The sequence below is a fragment of the Ambystoma mexicanum genome, chromosome 2p, assembly GCF_040938575.1.
Source record: "Ambystoma mexicanum isolate Mex_15411 chromosome 2p, UKY_AmexF1_1, whole genome shotgun sequence".
NCBI classification, from domain to species: domain Eukaryota; kingdom Metazoa; phylum Chordata; class Amphibia; order Caudata; family Ambystomatidae; genus Ambystoma; species Ambystoma mexicanum.
Genome location: NC_090923.1, coordinates 607,712,577 through 607,734,746, shown reverse-complemented (window position 1 = coordinate 607,734,746; position 22,170 = coordinate 607,712,577). Strand labels below are relative to the sequence as shown.

General features: G+C 43.6%; 1 protein-coding gene across 2 annotated transcripts in view; it reads left to right on the top strand.

Annotated features, from left to right (window-relative positions):
* The window catches only part of SLC38A3 (solute carrier family 38 member 3), a 558,646-nt gene that overhangs the window by 468,810 nt on the left and 67,666 nt on the right, over positions 1–22,170 (top strand). For both annotated transcript variants that reach the window (XM_069644136.1, XM_069644135.1), the window contains exon 9: positions 20,595–20,653. In XM_069644136.1, the coding sequence (XP_069500237.1) occupies positions 20,595–20,653 (59 nt within the window). The remainder of the gene's footprint in view (positions 1–20,594; positions 20,654–22,170) is intronic.

Below are 22,170 nucleotides of genomic sequence, written 5' to 3'. Positions count from 1 at the left end.
CCCATTTGCTAGACAATCCTGGCTACGCTTCTGACTTGCCCTCCTTAGAAGAATATTAGATATACGATTCCAAATCATCGTCAGTTATGTACATCCCTGCCCAGTCTGTAAACTTTCAGTATCTGCTCCAACAAGGGGTTGAGGTTGGTGGAGAACTTGGTCCCTCTTTTGTCTGATCTGCTGGACAGGTCTTGTGACCCCACCCACAGTCCCATTAACTGCTGCCATGCGTGCCATTGTGAATTTACCTCTGAGTAATCTAGAGAAACATCTGCCAATATACCTGGAGATGACCCAACTGCTCAGAAAACACATTAAAATAGCACTTTCCAAAGCTTACAACACCTCCAACGTTATGAGCCATAAACACATCAGATGCACACTACACACCGGGCGGCAAGCTGCACTCAATGGACCCATCAGAAAGACACAGGCATAGTCTTTTAACTAGCACCTGCCTGCTCCTTCAAAATGTTGCAGAAAAATGAAAAATGCAATATCTTATCTTCCACACAATTTCATAGTAAGACCCCCATACCACTTCAATCGAAATCAGATTCATGGTCCGATACAGAGGAAAACAAACAAACATTGGTAACAGTTTGTGTGGGCATGGGAAAGGCACTTGACAGGCACTGTTGCAGTGTTATTGTCTGACCATTGGTGGTAGCAGGTGTAAAATGGTGAGTAATTGGGCATCTAATAGCAGTGCCTTGTAAATGCCTAAAACTTATACACAAGCCCAGACTGTTGACTTTGCCATTTCTTGTTTTTAACAGGACTTCTGAACAGGGCAAGCATAGTGCTTACAAATCGCGTGCATAGTGCTTATCAATTGGTGGCTCAAGGCAGACCAGGTGTACAGCTTCAATTAAGTCATTAATTCTCTGGTGACTGCTTTGAAAAAAACACTGGCAGGCACTTTGATTGCAACATTTGATGGTAAATCTGGATTAAAGTGAGTCAAAGAGTTCCCACGAGAAGGTGTTTTGTACAGTGAGGGGCAGGAACTGGGTTGGAATAGCCATGGGGATTAGCATGACAATAAGCAGCCAACGTGTGGGCAAATAGCCAAACACCTACAAGCTAAGTGCCCCTCCTTGTATGCCACTTCACCCTGTCTGTACTCGAATGCAATAGTTTCTGCTTGTAGCCCAAACTAAAAATGGGAAACCTGCCTGTTCTTCAGACCAGTGCCTGAAACCTGCAGTGCTCCAGATTTGCTCTAAGACTCCCATTATCCCTCACCATTGACTAATCAGGCCAGGGCTGCAGGGAGTTGAAGTCCACAAGATCTAGAGAGGCAAAGGTTGCAGACCCCGGGTTTATTCTATTTCCTTAGGGTAAGGAAAATCTAAGGGCACTGTGTCATACAATTAGGGTGATCCTCCATGCCACGGGGACGCAACTTGGACAGTCTTGGCTTTGCCTTCACAAGTTGCCATACGTTGCTTGAGCCATCATTTCCTTAAAGTTAACCAAGATTACAACTCCCAACTGGATTCCTTTCTTAAATTGACATCCAGGTTGGGCAACTGGTGTCCAGGTGACGTGGATTCATTCAGTCACTCCACACATAGCGGCATTTCTAAGTGAAATGAAAAGTGCATCTACAAGTGCTTTGCCAACTTCATAACAGCTACGAGTTAGAAGGGTTATAAAAAGCAGAAAGCTAAGCACCAAATCTCAGGGCACTTGGAAGCAGGAGTCCACCAACGAGGAGACGTTTGAACCTAAGGAAGATGAAAAGCACAACACCACCAGCAAATGGAATGCATTGCGGCCTCAGAAAATGTTTCCCCCAAAAGCACCCGTGGCTGGAGCGAGATTTTGAGCCGTGGTGGTTGAAATGGGCTAGAAAGATTGGGGCTAGCTACATGCTCCCTATATATCTCCCACAGACCTGCCTCTTGGTGGGTGCTACAGGGGACGTATTGCAGAACAAATACCACCAGTGGCAAGTTCCCCCTCCATCAAGTCTTATGCTCCACCAAGAGGACATCTTGGATGTAGGACAAATCATTTCAAGCTGCTGGCAAGGTTTCTAGTAGCTAAACTAATAATTCAGCGGTGTGCAAGCAGTGTGTCTGGTGGAGAACTGGTGGACAGACCGCTGTGCTCTTGCTCCTTTTTGCTTCGTGAGGACTGTTTCCAGTCCGCTTTCTACAGCAACTGAAAATTTTCCATCTTCCATCTACAAAAACACCCCACATGCGCGGAGCGCTGCGTGGTGTGCGAGCAGTGTTTCTGGTGTCCGGAGTCGGGAGTAGCGGTGAGCGGGTCCTACCCCCTTTTGGCTTCTCCCCTTGTGCAGTGAATTTACAACAGTACTGTCTAAATCACTTAACTCACACACGCCCGAGTATAGCCTGCCCAGGTCGTCTTCGAAAATAAACACAGCGTCCCGCAACCTCGTACCTCGGACTTAGCTTCTCTCTACTTTTCCGGACTTGCCACTTTCAATATGGCGCTGCCCACTCCATCCGAAGCAACCCTTGAGAAACGGTGGCTTCAAAGCGACACCCTCTCAAATGAACTTGGGGGTGAAAGTCTCTTGTCGACTGTACCCCGGATTGCTCTGACTAATGACTCAGAAATGAGCCCGATTGTGGCGAATCCACCCAAGATCACAGCGGCTCAAAAATCCTCATTGACAACAAAACGCCATCAAACAACTACATCATTCTGCTCTCAATCAGGTGGCGAAGATAAAATGGGACAAGCATCGGGGTGTGGAGTAGATATATCGGTCCAGGGGGAAATTCCACCCCCCCGCGGACGCCTGGCAGGCGGATGGTGAGGGTGACGGTAAGAGCAAAAGTCAAAACCAAACGGCCGTCACGGAAGAAGAGCGAGTGATCGATCAAATAGATCTACAGACCCCCATCCGTTCCACCGTATTGACGAGTGGTCTCTTGCCCGAGGCGGTCGGAGGACGGCCTCGGCAGGAACCTCAATGGCGGGGGTCGGAAAACGTGTCTCTCGCTACAAAAGACTCCCGGTTACATCAACCTCAAAACCCCCTGACTGTGGAAAACGGGGTGGAAAATAAAATTGGAGATACCGAGAATCAGGTACCTCCACGAATAAATGCCCAAACGACTGTACTGATTCACAGAAGCACCAATCCACACAGTGGAAACCAAATACTACTTTCTCCAACAAACCGGCCTCTAAGATTCGCCTCTAGCGTCTCTTTGGTCTCGGACCAAGAAGATTATCTATAATTTACGATCTTAGGACCTCGGATGAGGAAGCGTGCGAAGCTTGTTCGTCAAAAAAAGAAAGACCCCTGGACCAACCTGCAGCGCCCCCACGGATGGTGAATCAGACCCAGAAACCTGAAGACTTGGTGAATGTGACCACCCCTAAAGATAAAAACCCAATCTTGGCAATGGCTTCCCTAAAGGCTCAGGGAAACTGTAAACAAGTGGAAAACGAGCCCGCCGTCCCTTCAACAATGGAGCCAAACACAAAAGGACCGACAAAAATAAAGTCGACTCCAAATAAAAAATACACGAAAAAACAAAGAAAATTGGAACCCAAAAACCAAGGGAGTGCAAAGTGTCTTTCAACTCCCTTAACATCGTCCTCTCTTAAAGAATACTTCCTGAACCAACACAAAAGGAGGTTGGATCATGATTCGGAACTTTCTGACGCGGAGATCTTGGAGGCGGTACAAGACTCCTTGCCTGCAAGCAAAGCCAGAAAGACCAATCAAAGTTTTTCAAGGCTGGACCCAAAACCAAAGGCACTAGGCCAAAAGGAAATGATTGTTGAAAAAACGACAAGCACAACAGCCCAGGACCTTTGTGCAGAGCTGCCTCCTCATCTGCCAGCTCCTTCAAGCCCTCATAGCAGCAGTGAGAGGCCTCCTAGGTTAGAAGCAAAGGAAACATTAGCGGCTCCCTGGACTCAGGGGGTAGCTAGTCTTCCTTTGGCAAACACTCCATTAGAAGTATGGTGTTCTCCAAAACAGGCAGCGGGACAAATGGAAGATAGACACACATGGACTAAAGCCCATATACCAGAACCCCCAGAAGGCCGTAAAGCAGAGGAAGAACTTTGTGCACAAGATCTATTACTGTCCACAGAACGAAGAAGTACGGACAGAGTTTCTGTCCATACTGGTGACAAGGGTTTCCACACGCCGGTCTCTAGTCGAAGACTTAGTGAAATATCAGCGCCGGCTCAGAAGGACTCCCCCAGCAAAAAAATAGATCTGCTGCAAATAATGTCATCATTTACAATCGCCTTAAACCCCTTTGCTAAGCTATACTGGTCCATCAACGAAACTCTCAAAGATAACACCTCCATGTCATCGACACTGCTGGCCACATTGACCTTCATTGAAGGCTTTATAACAGCCCTGGACAGAAAAAGTACATTATCACTGACGACTATGGAGAAAAAAATTGCCAAATTGGAAGCCTAACTTATGGAAAAGCATAACTCCGCTCAAATCCCATTACCTTCAATCTCTATTGGCTCAAAGACTGGTGAAGGGCCTATCCATAAGGACTTGGCACCCATTTTTGGAATTAAACCATCATGGAACCCATCTGTAACATCTGAATCGAGGACCAAAAAAGAGCGAACAGAGCAGGTGTTGCAAAAAACTAAACCAACTCAAACTCAACAAGCTAAAATCGCGTTGATACTTGAACCAAAGAAAACTGAAGAAAAGTCATCCCACCCACTGCTGGTTTTAGGTTCTGGTACAAAAGGAAAGAAGCATGAGGAGACTAAAGTAAGGAAAACTGAACGCTCTCAAATTATTCCATCTGCTAAACCAGATCATCAGCTTCTGCCTACATCTCCAAAAACGATTGAGGAATTTCAAGAAAATAGTGACCTAATGAACCTGTCCCAGCACCACAATAATTTAGAAGATTCTCAAATCATGGCTATATCACCCCAACCAGAAGCCAAATCGGCTCTTGCAGCTGTAGCAAAAACTATCTTATCGAATGACTCTGAAGAAGTGGAGGATGATAAAGAAGCTCCCATACAAAGGCGCCGGAGAACCGAGGCTGTTGAGGACCAAACGGAACCCAAAACAAATCACAAAATGAGCCTTAGAGATCAAAGAAAAAATAAGGCGATGATCTCAGAAAAACAAACTGAACAACGTGAGATCGCCCGAAGGTCCACGAAGCATGCAGAAAACTCATGGGCGTCAAAAGGATCCAAGGGACTTGATGAAAAACTTGCAGGAACTACAGTTTATAAAATTTAACAAACGTCAACTAAAGAAGGGTACATGGTTCTAAATAGAAAAATGGTTCTCAAAACCGCAGCAAAAATTAAGAATTTACAACATCTGATGACATATGATGTCAAGTTGGTGGAACCTTATCACGGGACCATAGAGCAAAAGTATTCATTCATATAAAAAACAAAGCCCTTGCAGAAATCACCTCAGAAGTTTCCAAAGATTTACATAAATTAGGATTTAACTTGTTCTCAGTATCCAAACAGGCAAGAAAGTAACCAGAAAAAGAAATTCGGAAGAGGGCTTCTCCGGCAAGGGCCCATTACATTTCAAGAACTGAAGCATTGTGTAATCAAAATCGTAGGCAAGACTCCTTGAGAAGCAAAATTACTAAGCATCAGTTGCCGAGCAATGGCCACGAACACACCGATTGGAGAAAAGAAGACAATAGGTTCGAATCCTCATCAAAATGGGAAAACTCCGGTCGGACCCCGCATCACCGAAACAACTACAAAACCATGCAGACTCCAACAGACAGAAACAACTCTATAGACAAATGGGAAGACTCCACGAAAAATCAAATGTGCCAGCAAAAGCGAAAAGTCTCAGAGGGGCCATGGAAGTGGTTGGCGGACACGTTTGGTCGATCCCATAAGAAATAGCAGCGAACAAGAAGTCCTTTAGAGCTTCCGACGTCTACAGTAAAATTGACCCTTAAATCGGCCAATAAAGAACTGGTTATGGCATTGTGGAACCCTAGAGGCTTCAATCATCTGACTCGCCCGAGCGACATAAACTTAGGGAGTTTCGATATCCTGTGTTTACAGGAAACCTGGCTAACAGACACCCCGACATTGGATGGATTTACAATCAAAATTTCTCCAGCCTGTAGATCACTATTGGGAAGACCATCTTCGGGCCTTTTAACGGCTATTCGCACAGGCTCAGGGATTACGCCGAAAACTAAAATTGTTGAAGCATATGGTATGCTCGGAACCCTGACTTCATGGCAGCGCTATTACCCTGAACAGGCTGCATGGATCACTTCAGACCTTGCGATAATAAACCTATACTAGAACACTGAGAGAACATCATCAAAAAAAATTTGCAGCACAGTGGCTGAAGCCATCGACACCATCACCGCAGACTTTGACATTGATAATCTCATAGTTTGCGGTGACTTAAATGCTAAATGCAAAACTCCTGCAATATCTGAAAAACCATTATCGACCCACTGTCTGGCAGACAAAAGAGGTTCTGCATGGTCTAAGTTGATGAAATCAAGAAACCTTTTCAATGCAGCTACGTTAAAGGACTACGAACCCCAGATTCCTATGTGTGAAAGAGATAAATCCTCTGCTACCTTATATCTTTGTAACTGAAGGTCTGATTCCCTTTGTTTCATCTTTCAAAGTTGTGAAAACTCTGGAAAGCTATCACAATCTGCTACAATTAGCTTGGGGAGCACATGTACCGGAAAGGCCGATATACGCTTCGGAAGTAGAGTCAAACAAGCAACAATCCCAATTGCACCTTATGGCTGAGAACATCAGAGCCATAAAGGACAGGCTGAGTATGGATCCTCAGTTCAGAACAACGAGCCCAGTTGCTAAAAGACTAGATTACACACCCCTACTGTCGCCCCACAGGGTGGCTTTCTCAGGAACAAAGGGTAAGAAACCTGCAGATGATCATACCTATGACCGGTTGGTGGTGACCAAGAGACATGAAGTAAGAAATTTGAAAAACTTCGCAATAAGACACCAAACAGCAGAGGCATGGTCCGAATACCAAAAGGGTGCAATCCACTATAAATCGTGGATAAAACATCACATGGCGAGTTTGCCATGCAGAAGTCCCTCGCCTCAAAAAATACAAGAGACTTTTGGAATTTATTAAAAACTACTAACGGCCAAAGAGCACCCTCTATCGCAAATGCAGTCTCAGAACAAAACTGGACGTCGTACTTCAGCGCCTTTTTTCAGCCACCACCTACATCCGCAGATAGGAAAATCCAGCAGTCAGATGATCATTGGATTCCGCTGACCAACGTGGAAGATATCTTGAGAGTAATAACACAACTAAAAACCTCAAGAGCCCGAGGACCTGATGGTCTGTCCAACATTGACATCAAAAAACATCCAGAAGAATGGGCCGCAGTCATAAGGGAAATCTTTATTTACTGCCACAAAACCAAACAGATCCCGGCATCCTGGATGGAGGCGGTATTGGTCCCAATTTTTAAAAAAGGATCTAGGGAAAATCCGTCCAACTATAGACCTATTGCACTGTTGGATATTTTGGGGAAAATATTTGCGACTTTGCTACTCACGCATTTTCAGAAGTGGGCAAGAGCCTCTCCTGCAAGTGATATTTTCCAGACGGGTTTCCAGAAGGGTACAAGGATGACGATAAACATCTTTATCCTAAACATCATCAAAGCAAGGGTGAAATCAGTTGCCCCTAAAGTTCATTTGGCCCTGATCGATTTATCAAAGGCTTTTGATATGGTGGATCGCGAGAAACTCTGGGAAAAACTGAGAACCTGGAACTGCTCGACCCCAATTTTGGATCCAATTATGGCCTTACACACTCAAACTTACATGCAGGTTCGCCTGAGCCAGCAAGGGCACCTGTGAAACAAAATTCTCACCAATCGCAGGGTTAAGCAAGGTTGCCCCCTGGCTCCGGCTCTGTCCATTGGCTTCATAGGCGACTTCCAGTACACCGAAGAAAATATACACTCATTTCCGCCAAAAGTGGGATTGTCAAAAGTACCCAGGTTATGGTACGTGGACGACCTGATCCTGATGGACCAGACAAAAATAGGTCTACAGCGGCAATTATCAAATCTCTCTGCCTATATGAAAGAAAATAACTTAGAAATCAACACTCAGAAAACAAAAATTTTGCTTTTCACCAAATCGATAGTCGACCGTAAAACCCCATTGGCCTGGTTCCTGGAAAACAACAAGTTGGAAGTGGTCAATGAATATAAATATCTTGGGGTGTGGATAGACAATTCCCTGAGAGAAAACACCACTCCGGAGGCCTTTTGGGATAAAACAAGAAACCTGATAGCCCAATTAAAAGCTGTTTATAGAAAATTTTGAAAGTTCTCATGGACACCAGCTTTGAATTGTTATAAGTTAAAAATAGTCCCTGCTCTAGCTTATGGAATGTGCGCAAATTTAAACCTTCCGGAAGAACTATGGCAAAAATTGGAAGGTTTTGTGTGGAAGACGGTATTGGGCCTCCCTAAATCAGCCCCCATGGCGGCAATCCGACGGGACCTTGGTCTTACGTCCCTTGCCTCAACAGTGGAGCAAGGGGCACTTCAACTCTTTAGAAAAATTGTTTCGCCAGACGCCCTCCCCATCTTTCGGGTGGTAGCAGAACAAATCCAAAGAGGAGGGTGTGAACCTCTGTTTGGGTCAAGAAACGGAAAGACAAACTGGAAGAGATAGCCTGCACGGAAGAGCTTCTAATCTCAAATCCTGGCAGAGTGAAAGAAAAAATAGTACAGCAAGATTGGATCTTGACAAATGAAAAAATTCTGTCATATAAACTATTGAAAGATCTCCCGCCTGGACACAATAAACCAAAAACCCCACTGAAGTATTGCGAAAAATTCCCTGAAAAAGCTTTGAGAATAACGTTCATGCGAGCTCGGTTAAATACCCTACATACAAGGGAAATTCTGTCTATTAGATCAAAATCTACAATAGCCTCATGTCGACTATGTGAGAATGCTGCCCAACTTGAAACTGTGAGACATCTTCTGACGTCCTGTCCCACGCTGTCTTCAGAAAGAGAGGCGTACTTGGCACCGCTATTATCCCATCCATCTGTATTAAGTGAAGAGACGGGTTGGGGTTGGCTTATCTCTGGCGATTCTGCTAGATGGTCGAGGGCCACAGCCAAACTTTTGGACCTTGCTCTAAAAAAAGCAAACCTGGGAAACCTCAAATGTCAAATGGTCATAGATCAGTCTGATGACGACAGCGGGGAATCTGACTTTTGACTTTTGAAAGAAAGAAACCAAGAGCGGTGTCACAAGTAGCCTCATCAGAACTTGTCAGTAAGAACTCTAAAAGTCTTTTGTACAAATCTTTTATTGATTAAATGTAAATAAAAAATAATAATAATAATAATTCAGAGGTAAATGTGTACACCCTTTACTAAAAAATGTCACCAGCTAAAATCACTGCATTAATTCTAAGGGCAGTGATAAAGACCCTGAGGTAAAAATGACACCCCTCTCGTTTGTATTTGGTGACCATTCTTTATTCATCGCCTGTGCAGGTGCCAGTGGCTGGTTTTGGTTTGTGGCCATTTTAGGAACTGCTCTGTGGTGATCTGATGTTGGGTGGTCATTGCCACCCTTTCATGCAGCATTGATTCCTGTTATAAGGATTGCAGTTGATAATGGAATTTCTGGTGGTGGTAAAGAATGTGCTCTGGGCATTTTACCACTGGTGGTGAGCAAGCAGACTGAATTGTATTGCCGGGATGTCTGTAATGAGCAGTATTTTATTCTGGGTGCAATAACCAAATAAAATTAGCAATGTGGGTACCATCATTTCCATAATAAAGACCAGGCAAGTCTCCTGCGATAAATAGTGCATTAGCAAGAGCCCAGCCTTATGAGAACCTGACCGTAATCCCAAAGAACACATTATCAAAAATGGGTACAGTGTGTGCATGGCTGACAGAGCTTCCATTATTCTGCCTTTGCCCTGGACAGCGCTGGGAAATGTGCCCACATTTCGTCATAGCCATTCCCTCTGATTTAGAGGTTGCAGTTTTTAGGGCCTGATCAGCGTTGCCCGGTGATCTCCAGGGCAGGATAAGGGGGTCCCCCTACTCTGTTTTCTGAATGGGCTGTAGAACAACTGGTACACTCATAAACTAGTGAGGGTTGGCTGCCAACAACAGATCTGAGTGCCCAGAGAGCACGAAAGGAGCCTCGTAAATACCAGCGTGCTTACCAGCAGATTAGAAAAGGCCAAGCAGAGTTGTCCAACAGCCATCATTCACCTGCCTGGAAAGAGGTGTGCACCATTCTCCTGGTCAAGGAACAGTAGTGACTGCAGAGCTCAGCAAATAGGAAAAAAGATCATGGCACAGGCTGAATCCCACATCAGGACTGCACAGGATTTCCAGGCCAGAATAGCAGCGGTGAACGGGGAGTGCACACATGTGTAGCAGTCTTTTACTAATTAAGCTTTTAAGAGGGCATTTTCAGAAGCTGAGGGCCTGTATCTTGCCTGGTGCATGCGCCCTCTGTATGCACCCCACAGTGCGCTTGGGACTGTCCAGCGGGTGTCGCATGTAGGAACGAAGCACATTGCAATTCGGAGGCGGCAAGAGTTCTGAGGAGGCACGGGAAAAGCTATGACTTATTCCTAGGCATGCTGGGCAAGCACACACGGATGGTCGTGTTCTCATGATAACCATCCTTCATCTCCATACCTTCCCAAACCATCCTGTCATGATTAAGTAGGCGTTAACTCTCAACTCAGGGAGTTCCTTATCCTCCCCGGCAAAGTGGCGCACACCCAAAGAGTTTATACAGATTCAACTTTATTGAGGCCTCCAACCTGTCTCGCACCACCCCGTCAAGTACCCTCTGTACCACCAATGAGCTAGGAACCAGGCTGGTGTATAATAAGAATATATATTTATTTAAGGTTTGACCAAATTTTATAGCAAGCGAACCATCAGCCACCAACGCCGTGGCACAACACAATGTCACCATTTCAAATGACTTGCACCAATTGATTGACTTATATTTCTAATGAACATACAGATACTAGAAAACACAGATACAATTTAGATATGGACAGTTATCACTTCACATCAGATTTCTTGCAATTTCACCCGCAAACAATATAATTCACACAGTGATTGCTTAGTCTGTTATCACGCTCTTTATTCCCAGCAACCCCCACCCTCCAGGCATCAGTTATATATGACACCTTACGTTGAAGGCAAGGTAAAGGGAGTTGGAACACAGTAGCAACATCGTTTTGGCTTTTTATTAAAAGGTAGGGTTTGACAAATAGACACAATGAAAAAAAATGTTTTTTTTTTATTTGAAAGGCAAAGTCAGGAAAGGAACTCAATGGGAACATCGTTTTGGTCTTTTTATTTGCATGACTTGCAGGGCTTTGAGAAAATACTTTTGGGATGCAAGTAAATAAATGGGAAATGCCGTGCTGCATCCTCTACATTCCCTTGAAGAGCAGCATTTTAGGGTTACTTATTTTGGGATTATGGACACCCCCCTTCGGCACAGAAGACAAGGGTTTCAGAAAGGTCACCAAAGTACTTTATCGTCTATACCATCCCTAACACACTGGGCATGAACATTGTTAGTTTAGAACATTAACAACACTTATCCCGTGATTTTCTATATGGGAATTAATTGAGATAGATTTAATTCAATGCACTAAGGATCATACACAGCTTCCCCCTTCCCCACAATTTAATGGAAATAATTAAGGCAGGCAGGCAGGCAGTTCCCAACACAATTCAATTTAAATGGATAGGGTGATTTTTTATGATTGGAATTAATTTGAGTTGGATTTAGTAAAATGTCCCCAGTTACACCACCCCCACCCACCCACTATGTGAAATGGCAATTAAGGGTGGCAGATCCCCCCCCACACTTTTGTTGGCATTCAGATTAATCTATTTACATGGGAGGTTTTGATTCTGGGGCATCCAGGGAAACAGCAGGGCTCCTCTGAGGGCAGCACAGAACTGGTCAAAGGCTTTGGTCAAGGGTAGTTTCCAGCACCCATACTTCCTCTTGCTCTTCAAATGGCGGGCCCAGCTAGCTTCTAGATTTCCAAGTCTCCGTTTCCCACACAATGTTTAAAGCCCAGCAATAGAGTGAGAAAGGCAAGGGAAAAATCAATAGTCCAAAGAAAGGTTCCAAGATTTGCAAAGTCGAAGAAAGATCAGCCAGTAAATCCCTCTCAGATAGAAACCTCTTATAGGGACATGACAGTATTATCATATTTCCCACGCTACAGATTGGCAAGCTCTCTCCCTCCACACAATACGCCCACTGCCATCTAATACGACAAGGAGTTAGGGGGTGTGAATTTTGGCGGCTGAGTGGGGAGAAAGATTCATCATCCTAAAATGACAAGTCTGTTTAACTTCTTCAGTGTTCTTAAAATCTAACACCATGACAGCTATCCCAATTTTTCAGATAATTGCTGCCACATATATATTTCTGAGTTCTATAGTGTTTGGCGAGTAGGAAAATACATTTTTTATTTCAGCACGCCCTTCCTGGGCAGAGCTACCATTTTTCATGATGTGCACCTGAGCCAAAATAGTCACAAATCTGCCCCTTCCTGATTCAAACCTTACTTCCATAACCTATCATCACAACACATTTCTGTTCCATCAGAATTATGAGAAGGCTGGAATCATAATTTGTCTCATAACTCATAACTCAAGTTGTATTCCAGACGGGCTTCTAATCCCCTGATGAGCTCACTGGGACGTATGATGCACTTTGTATTCAAGAAATTGTATTCAATGTTAGTCGATAGCAATGCACCACAAGTCCCTCAGTTCCCTCAGTTCCACATAGCCCCCACACATTCTTAGCCCCCACACATTCTTAGGTTGAATTTCTCTTCTATGACCTGATCGGGACATCTGGCTGGCCCATGTGATTATGCCCTCCCCTCCTGGATTCCAAAGGTTTTTGTTCGAAGCTAATGTAGAGTTAATGGGGAGGCCTGACCTTGCAGGTCAAATCTGCTGGCTGTGTTATCTGCAAATCCATAATTTGGATCTACTTCTCTGTATATCTTAACATGTAAAAAAAAAAAAAAAAAAATGAAAACCAGACCTTCTCGTAGAGGTCCTCAACCAAAGGTCTTGAGTTTAAATTTTCAAAGGCACATACCTTTCATTTCAGTGAGGAAAACATCAGCAGCATCCATACTTCAGAAATACAGCTGTAAATCGACAAGATGTGCTTAGACGTAACATTTTAGCACTATATATATAGGCCTGCTGTTCAGAAATACAATCTTTCTTTTCTACTATATTAGAACAGAGGTAGATTCATTATGAATCCCATGCACACAGATAGGCCACAGTTAACATAGGAAACCATTATTCACTTTTACAAAAATGAAATAGGCCTTTCTCTTTACAGGCTGTCATTTTATATGATGGAAATTAAGTCTATTCCTTATAAATGCAATCTATCACTTGACTTGATTTCTTAAATGTCAGGCATCATTCGTCTTTTTTTCCCACGTGCACTTCTGTAGTTTTACTTAATTTCTTTCCATTTCACTAGGCCTTATTTCAAAATCACTGTTTCGTACTGGCTTTTATATTTCAATGCAACTCCACATTAGTGCAATTCTCTTAAAATTATGATGCATATTTAGACGTGCCTCAGTGATTTAAATTGAATGGGAATCTCTTTTTTGAATTTATTTTTTGTATTTAATTCTTTATATTTTAAATACAACAACAAAACATTATAATAATATTCTCCAACAAAGAATATAACAGAAATGCCTCTATTAATACACGAAATGGCGAATAAATATACATTATACAGATCATATAAGAAAAAAAAACACCCTACTGGTAAAGTCAGTAAAAATCATTACATTTTCCCCAAATCTTCTCAAAGGAGGTTAATTTGTTTTTCCACAAAAAAATCACCTTTTCAGTCTTAGCAAGTTTAAACATCTCATCAATCCAATCCAATCATCAAATAAAGGTGCTGTTTTAGTTTTACATCCTCGTAGAATCTGGCGCTTGCCCACAATAGAACCCCTGAACAACCATTTCTTTGGAGCAAGGCTCAATTCATATAACTCAACACCAGCTCCCAAAATCAGTGTTTTGAAATCTAGATCCAGACTCACATTTAAAATGTTTATACATGCCTCAGAAATTTCCACCCAGAATCTAGACACTCGCCCACAACTCCACAACATGTGCTCCAACGATCCGGTTTCATGCACAGAACACCAATATTCATCTGTATCTGACAGACCTCTCTTTTAATCTTTCTGGACACCAAAAAACTCGATTAAAAATGTTAATTTGCTGAGTTCTCTTCCCTAAGTTCACGGAACATAAAAGTACATTTTTACACATATTATTCCAAATCTCAGGGGAGATTTCAAATTCAATCCCCTTGCTCCATTCTTCACGCAACCTATCATTATTGTGTTGAATAGCCACAGTCATTTTATATATTCTGCTAACTAGTCCACTCTCTCCTGCCTTTGGTTTTGCTAAAAAAACGGGAATCTCAAACTCACAGAATACCAGGAATGCTGTTATAATAAAGATTACCCACACTAGAATAGTGCAGGGAGTCTTGAGTCTATTAAAGACCCTGGGGCAAGCATTCTGCTTCACTTTCTTTACTAACTGTCACAACAGCAAAACAAACATTTACTTCAAGAACTACAAACCAAAAATTGAAACATGAACACCTCTGAGGGTTTGTAGATCTCTCGAAATAAATGTCCTTTCCAGACCAACATTAGGCTCCTCCTATCCATGCATCTACATGCCCCACCCCCTACTCAGTCCTTCCTCTTTCTTTGATTATAAACGCCATCTCCTTTTCTTGTTCTCGACTACAGACTCTCTGCCATTTCGAACTTGATCAGATCATGAACTGACTAGAACTGTTGAACTCTGTGAATAGCAATAAACCACTTGTGCGGGGTCCATTACCAGATCTGGTAATGCCCTGTGACTGTAACTATGTCCCGGGGCATTACCTGACACATTAATGGCTCCACATCTCCGGGTTTACTGCTTAAATATAGCCCTTCATGCCGGATTCTCCAGCTTCTAAGTACTGTAATAACAAATGTTATTACCCCAGTTTAATATAACTTGGTATATCAACCTTGGTATCATAAAAGGCTAAGTTGGCCCTGCCATAGAATTCAAAACTTGCACAGAGCAGGCTCCACACATGTATGAAAGCAGTGCTTTATTCGTGAGGTATCCGCCCAGACTAGGAGCTTGCTGAGATTACTGGAAATGTCAAACTGAAGCTTAGTATGAACATCAAACTAAGAGGGAATATCAAACTGGGAGCTTACTGGACATGCCAAATTGGGAGCACACCCGCAATGTCACACTAGGGTCTTACTGGGAATGTCACACGGGCAGCTTAGTGGGAATGTGTACTTTTCGGGGAATATCAAACTCTGAGCTTGCAAGGAATACAAACCTAAAAGCTTTCCAGCAATGTCAAACTGGGAGCTTACTGAGGTCACACTGGAAACTTTCAGGGAATGTCAAACTGTGAAACTGTGAGAACACTGGGAATGACAAAACACATGCATATATGGCATAGCACGCCATTTATCAAAAGAATACATGCCACACAAGGCATATTACAATGTGACCTATCACAGTGTAGCATGTTATGGCATGGTTTATCAAAATAATAATTTGGCATTTATGTCGTACTACGAGCCCTCAGGCATCTGAGCGTTGCTTATTATTACCCACAGTGTATGAAAGGCTGAGCTTGGCCCTGCTGGGATTCGAACTTGCATCAACAGACATCAGAGGGAGCGCTCTACTCGCTGTACTATTTGACCAGCTTATGACATGCTATGATTCTTCGCATGCAAATTATTAATGTAACTGGGTTGTTAGAAGTTCCAGCCTGGGACAACATTTATATAAGCCAAAATTTCTTGCTGAGCCATCATAGCCGCCAGCTGCCGCGGCAGTCTCTGAAATGGAATAATGAAAAGTTTAGCATAATGTCTAAGGTTAGCATAATGTCTAAGGCATTCAAATTGACTTCATTTCTGCTGGTGTTTATTCCAGTGCTCACCCTGGTACACATATCATTGTTGCACCGGTTCTAAGACTGTCATCAGTATTTGATCATTGTTATGGGACTACAATTAGCAATGCAGATGCGATGACCCAATTTGTGAAGTCTCGGCACCGGCAGGTGGACCGGAATGGTACTGGTGCTTGAGTTCATATTCTGACATTTCATCAGTGGGAACTCGGCCTTAGATAGTAATTTTACCGGTGCTACAACCAGTGCAAGTTTGGACTTTGCCCCTTGGTACAAGTCGTGTACGTGTGCCATAAAGACACTCTCATAGAAGTACTGTCAGCGGACCATCCTGGATCGGTCTTCGTGCAGGATGACTTGGGTGGGATGGACCTGGCAGTGCATCCCACCTCAGCCAGCCTGCAAGCCAATAGCAGACACTGCCTAGTGGGCAGGCACTTTACTGCTGTGTCCGCTAGTATTGTAGCCTCTCTGCCCATTGAAACCCTGGACCACTATGGAAAACCTTGGCCTCACTTCTTTCTGGCACCAGCAATAGAAGTTACAAAAAACTGGTGGGGATGGGTGCATAAGGCAAGGCAATGTATTGTGATTAAAATAATCAAGTTGCTAAACACCACATCATAATCAAACGGAATGTGAGACAATAAGTGATAGTGAACCTAATGGAAAATGGCCATGACGCGGATCAGAATGGAAACTGGAAATGATGAGTAAAACTTAAGGTAAAGTAGCAATGATGTGCCTAGTCGGTAATCTGCCATAATTCGCCACATGTGCCTAAATGAGCCTGGCCATGATCTGCTAAGTGGATATGAGGTTATTTGATAACTGGGCACAATGAAAACTGGTAACAATGTGGTAAGTGGGTTTGTTGAAAACGAGCAATGATGTCCTAACTAGGCATAATGTAAACTGGGAATGATATGATAGCTGTTTAAATCTACATGCATGAAAACGTCGAAGAGATTAATATTTATTAATCTAAATATGGTGTACCTTCTAGTGGTATTACCTCTGATTAACATCTGTCCTCACCCTAAGAATGTGTGGAATCCCGTGCCCCATGATGGGACTGTGGTTACTGAATGATTGCGCCAAGATGGAATTGATACAGGATGTCATACTTTTGTTGGAGGACATCAACTTTCTAAAAGGATAGACCCGAACTGTGTGTCCTCCCATATGCCAGTCTTGTCACAGGCACAAGAAATGATGATTCATGGGAAATCTGAAACAACGACCACTTGAAAGTATTGCCATTGAACATAAACTATGCGTACAGGGTGTTTCCAAAATGCTTAGCAGTACTGGATCAGCTGTGCACCACAAAATAGAATATGCATGTCCCAGTGGATGATAGGGGTGAAGCAGCTAAGAAGAGGATAACTATATTCAAGAAGTCTCATCGTCAGACAATGAGGAATCTGGTCAGATTATTGAGCACAAGGGCATAACACGGGTCTGCACGGACAGATTGAGATTATTTGCTTCTCGTCACTCCACGACTAAAACCGGTGGTGAGAAGGGCATCGAATCGAAGGAGCATTGTGGGTCGCATGTTCACACCATACATGGCATTGTGGGTCGCATGTTCACAGCATACATGGGTGTTATTACTGATCCGCTCAGGTCAAAAACTTCAAGTTCAGTAGGCAAAATGTGATACTTTGGTCCAGTGGACTATGCATAACATGTGACTCTAAAAACAGATATAACCTACAAAATAAATTCACATGTTGCATACATAGTCAGATGGTGCCAATGCGAGTTACACAATTGGCCAATTGGCTTCTCAACTGATGGACACACGCATGTCCAGGGAGATTGAAGGGAACCTGTGGTTGTTAGAGGAGAGATGTTGGTAGCTAAGCAACCTAAAATGACCATGTAAGGCAGAGTCATTCAAATATGACGAATCTGCATGAATCAATATGGACAGATGTTGACTCAGAAGCAGTGCGGCTGACTGGAAGCAGAGGCAAAGATTATCTTGGGAGGTGCTTTAGCGATCTTTGAAACTTGGGCTTCGAGTCTGAGTTGGCCGCCGTGCCGTGTTTGCCAATAACACCCAATATAAGGTGTACCTTATTTTGACTGTAGCGTTACTGGTGTTTTTTTCCCTGTACTCCATCAGTGACGTTAGTGCACCGCTGCGTCACAATGTTCTCTTGGAAATAGGCAACGAGCCAATAGATACTGTTATCAATGCAGCACTATAATTTCACTCAAGCACCACTGAATTGTGAGTGTTTGTGGTGCAGTGTTTATGGTAGTTAAATCACGGTTCTTAGTGGCACCTGCGTGCTGCTCTTCATGCACCTTTGGGTTCTCCCTTCATGCTGCCTCTAACTCGTGAACGCTGGTGCTGTGAGAAGCCGGCGCAATGGGGAGAACCATCTTTGTAGGACCGGTTCTTCCCTATTGCTTGTGCTTTGTAGTTGCAGACCAAAATCCCCCGCAACAGTCAGCAAGCCTGCAGGTGCAACCATGCTAATTGCGAGAACTGCACCCTGCTCATCCCTGTGTGGGAGTCAGAGGCTGGCCCTCCGTCAGTTTCGAAAATAAAAGTGTTTAAATTAACATCGCATACAATTTCGAATTATACATTCAGTAGACGAAAGCAGCGAACTGGAAAAAAAAAATACAATAACTTGTAGGGCCACATTCAGAGGCCTTGCACACGCAGAGATGGGGAATACCTCTGCAAGGTGCATATACACAGATTCACCAGTGCAGGTGCTGATTCACTGTTGTGAAACTGTGCACCCACGCATTGCAGTCAGGGAGTGGGCAAAACCGACTTGTAAGTGCATCCCTAATTCTGAAAGTGATGTGTTTGCAATGTTGGCATCCCTGCTCTGCTTTCCCCTGCGTTTCTGGGATAGCAGGCACTAGTGAATGCACAATACTGCCCGTAGTCATTTCACGCCGATGACACCATTGATCTGACCAAAACTGAATGAGCGTCGCTATGTCACTTTCACAGTTCAACATCCCAAGCTAAAGTGGAAATAAGAAGAATGCATCCCAGCCCTGGAGGAGGCATGGAGGTGCTGGCCGAGTGTCCCTTGCACCGACACACCGCCCGTTCATCGCTCTGCAGGAGCCCTTCCTGAATCAGGGGCTTGCCAGGTGATATCTGCGGGTGCACAGGTGCACGGAAATATTTCCCTTGAATCTCTGCAACCACACGTGTTTATGGATCCGGGCCATAGTCCATAATGGGAAAACTGCTGGTATGTGAAAATGCAGGCATGGGAAGGATGCAGGCAAATAATGTTGCAGCCAGCAGTAGGGTGGAGAGGGGTATTTGGGGGTGATTCTGTAGAAGTAAATTACCATGGAGTAATTTACTTTGATCAAGCCACATAGAACCATAAGGGCATGCCGACATTTTAACTGTGAAATTCACACACCAGCAGAGTGAGCTATTCCAGGGAAAGGAACTTGAAGAAAGAAGCTGCTAGAGATTAAATCAATTGGGCTACAGGTAGATATGATGATATGATAGGTTATTTATAACGCGCTTAATACCCAAAGGTTTCTAAGGGCGACCCGGGGATCGAACCTGTGGTGCCAGTGTCCCCTTGCTCCCAAGGCAAGCACACTGCACCTGAGGTATCCTCCCGAAACACAGAAGAGTATGATAGCTAGTAAATTCCAAAGCAGTGAAGTCAATCTAAGAAGGAAAAAAGAAAAAGTAAGGCAAATGCATAGTCATTGTATATATGCAGCAATAAAAGCTCACGAGGAAAGGTCCACCACACTCTCGGCAGGGTAACTTATTGGCTTACCAAATGCACTAGTTAATTTTGCAATCACACTCATTTCAAAGTTGACGTTTAAAAAACAAGCATCAGTACATTGAATACAGACACGCATATTCCCCCCTGCACCCCTCTAAAGAAAGAATCATTTTCTGGGGTGAAATGCATGTCTATGAGCTCATTTGCATATACACAATGGTGCGCTGCTCAGTGGCTCTGAACCAGAGGTGACCTTCTAAAGGTGGCCCTGGGTAGCAGTGTGGCTCGTGCGGCTGGTTATCTGAAATGGTCTGTTCTAAACCCAAAATACCAAGGGCCTGATTTACAAAGATGTGTTCAAATGGGACTTTCCCATGTTAAAACATGTTTGCAAATCAGGCCCAAGTGTGTTATTGAGAGGGCCTGCTATGCTCTTTTTGTTTCAGTGTATGTTTTCTTTTTTGTATTTAAATGAAATCAGAGATTTTAACTCTTAGATAGGAAGTCACTGGCAAAGTTTTACCTTATTTGTTGTTGGGTAATAGTATAGTGGCGAGACAAATGTACACCAATGACTATCACCGTACACGAAAATGGCCCTAGTCTTTCTGTTTAAACCGTATAATGTGGCACTATATCCTATATTCCTGAAATAAGACATTGAATGCACCTGTGATATCTACTTGATGCCTGTGGCGGCTTGTGCCGGTGGCCTGCAGTGTAGATGTGGGCTGCATCAGGCAGTGTCATGCCATGGTTCCATTCTCGGTGCTTTCTCTTGCAGGCTACCTGGGATATGCCAGTGGCTTCTCCCTCAGCTGCATGGTCTTCTTCCTCATCTCGGTGAGTATTAGCGAATGTCTGCCTTTAATCGCTGGCCTACGGTGGTCTTCTGCCATCAGTCACATCAGGTGAGTTTCACTCGCAACCACGCTAATGGCCACTCCCTTTTTGGTGGCATCAGATCGTAGCCACATCACTGATTTCACACACAGGAATTTAGCGTCACTCACTGACACATCATTGGCCTCGCAGACTGAACTATAGTCTCACCAGTCTCCATACTGCTAGTCTCACGCAATGGGATGTGATGTCGCCAGAAATTAGCATATCAAGGTGAAATATGCACATATCATTAAATTGGTTTTGCATAACTACCCAAATTGCACAGGACGAATGGCTTTTGGCTTTAATAAAATCAACACATACACAAAACCTAGAAAGGATATTTTCTTCTAATAGTGTTTTTGGGTTGTAGGTCATAGGTTCGACAACAAAAGGATCGACAGGTCAAAGGATCGACACAAAAGGATCAACGGATCAAAGGATCGAATTTCTTTTTTCTTGTTTTTTCACATTTTTTTTTGGGGGGGGGCCCCCACCGAAACCCCGTTTTTGTGGTAAAAACCACTTTTTTTCCCTAAACGAAAACCCCCAAAAATATATAATTAAAAAAAAATCGATCCTTTTGTGTCGATCCTTTGACCTGTCGATCCTTTGAATTAGATCCTTTGATCGGACACCGTGTTTTTGAGCACATTAAAAGATGTGCATGTTTTAAATTCCAAGAACCAATACAAATGCTTTCCGTGGAACTTGCAGTACCGAAATTAGACATTTCACCTTTATTTGTTTGTTATTTTCCATCAGGTTATATAGTGCAGTGGTAAAGTGTCCGGCTGGCAAACCTGATACTGCAGTTCGATCCCGAGGTTGGCTTTAATTCAAAAATTCAAGGGAGAGTTCAATATGTTTGTAATTTTAGCTAGGGGGGGGGGGGGGGGGGGGGGACTGAGTCAACCCTCTGAAAAAAATGGGGGGACTCTGTCTACCCATGACTTTAGCCCTCCAGTCACAAACTATTTTATTTATTCGCATTTTTAAAGCACTCACGCAGTCCGCGGGCACCAAGGCGCTGTTACAGGAATATGTCTTAATTGCATATTTATAATGCACTTAATACCCAGTAAGCGCTGACCCTGGGATCGAACCTGTGCTGCTTCATGTCGTTTTGTTTCCAAGACAAGTTCGTTGCCGCTGAGCTATCCTCCCATGACATACTGCAATGAGGTTTGGCTCATTGTCAAAATATGGGGCACAACTGAGGTGGAGATTCCTTTATAACTCCATCACTTTAGTTGAATCTCATATTTCATGAATAAAATGAATGGCTATGAACTAAGATGGATTCGAAGAGCCAGTCAACAGACTGGAAGGGATCCATACAAGCAGAGGAAAGTAACAAGCTCAAAAACATGTTTGAAACCCAGCAACAAAGTCAGCAGAGGGAGAAACGAATTATGACACTGTGAGAAGCTAGGAAAGAAAAGATGAGAAAGCGGGCTACATCTACTATGCTC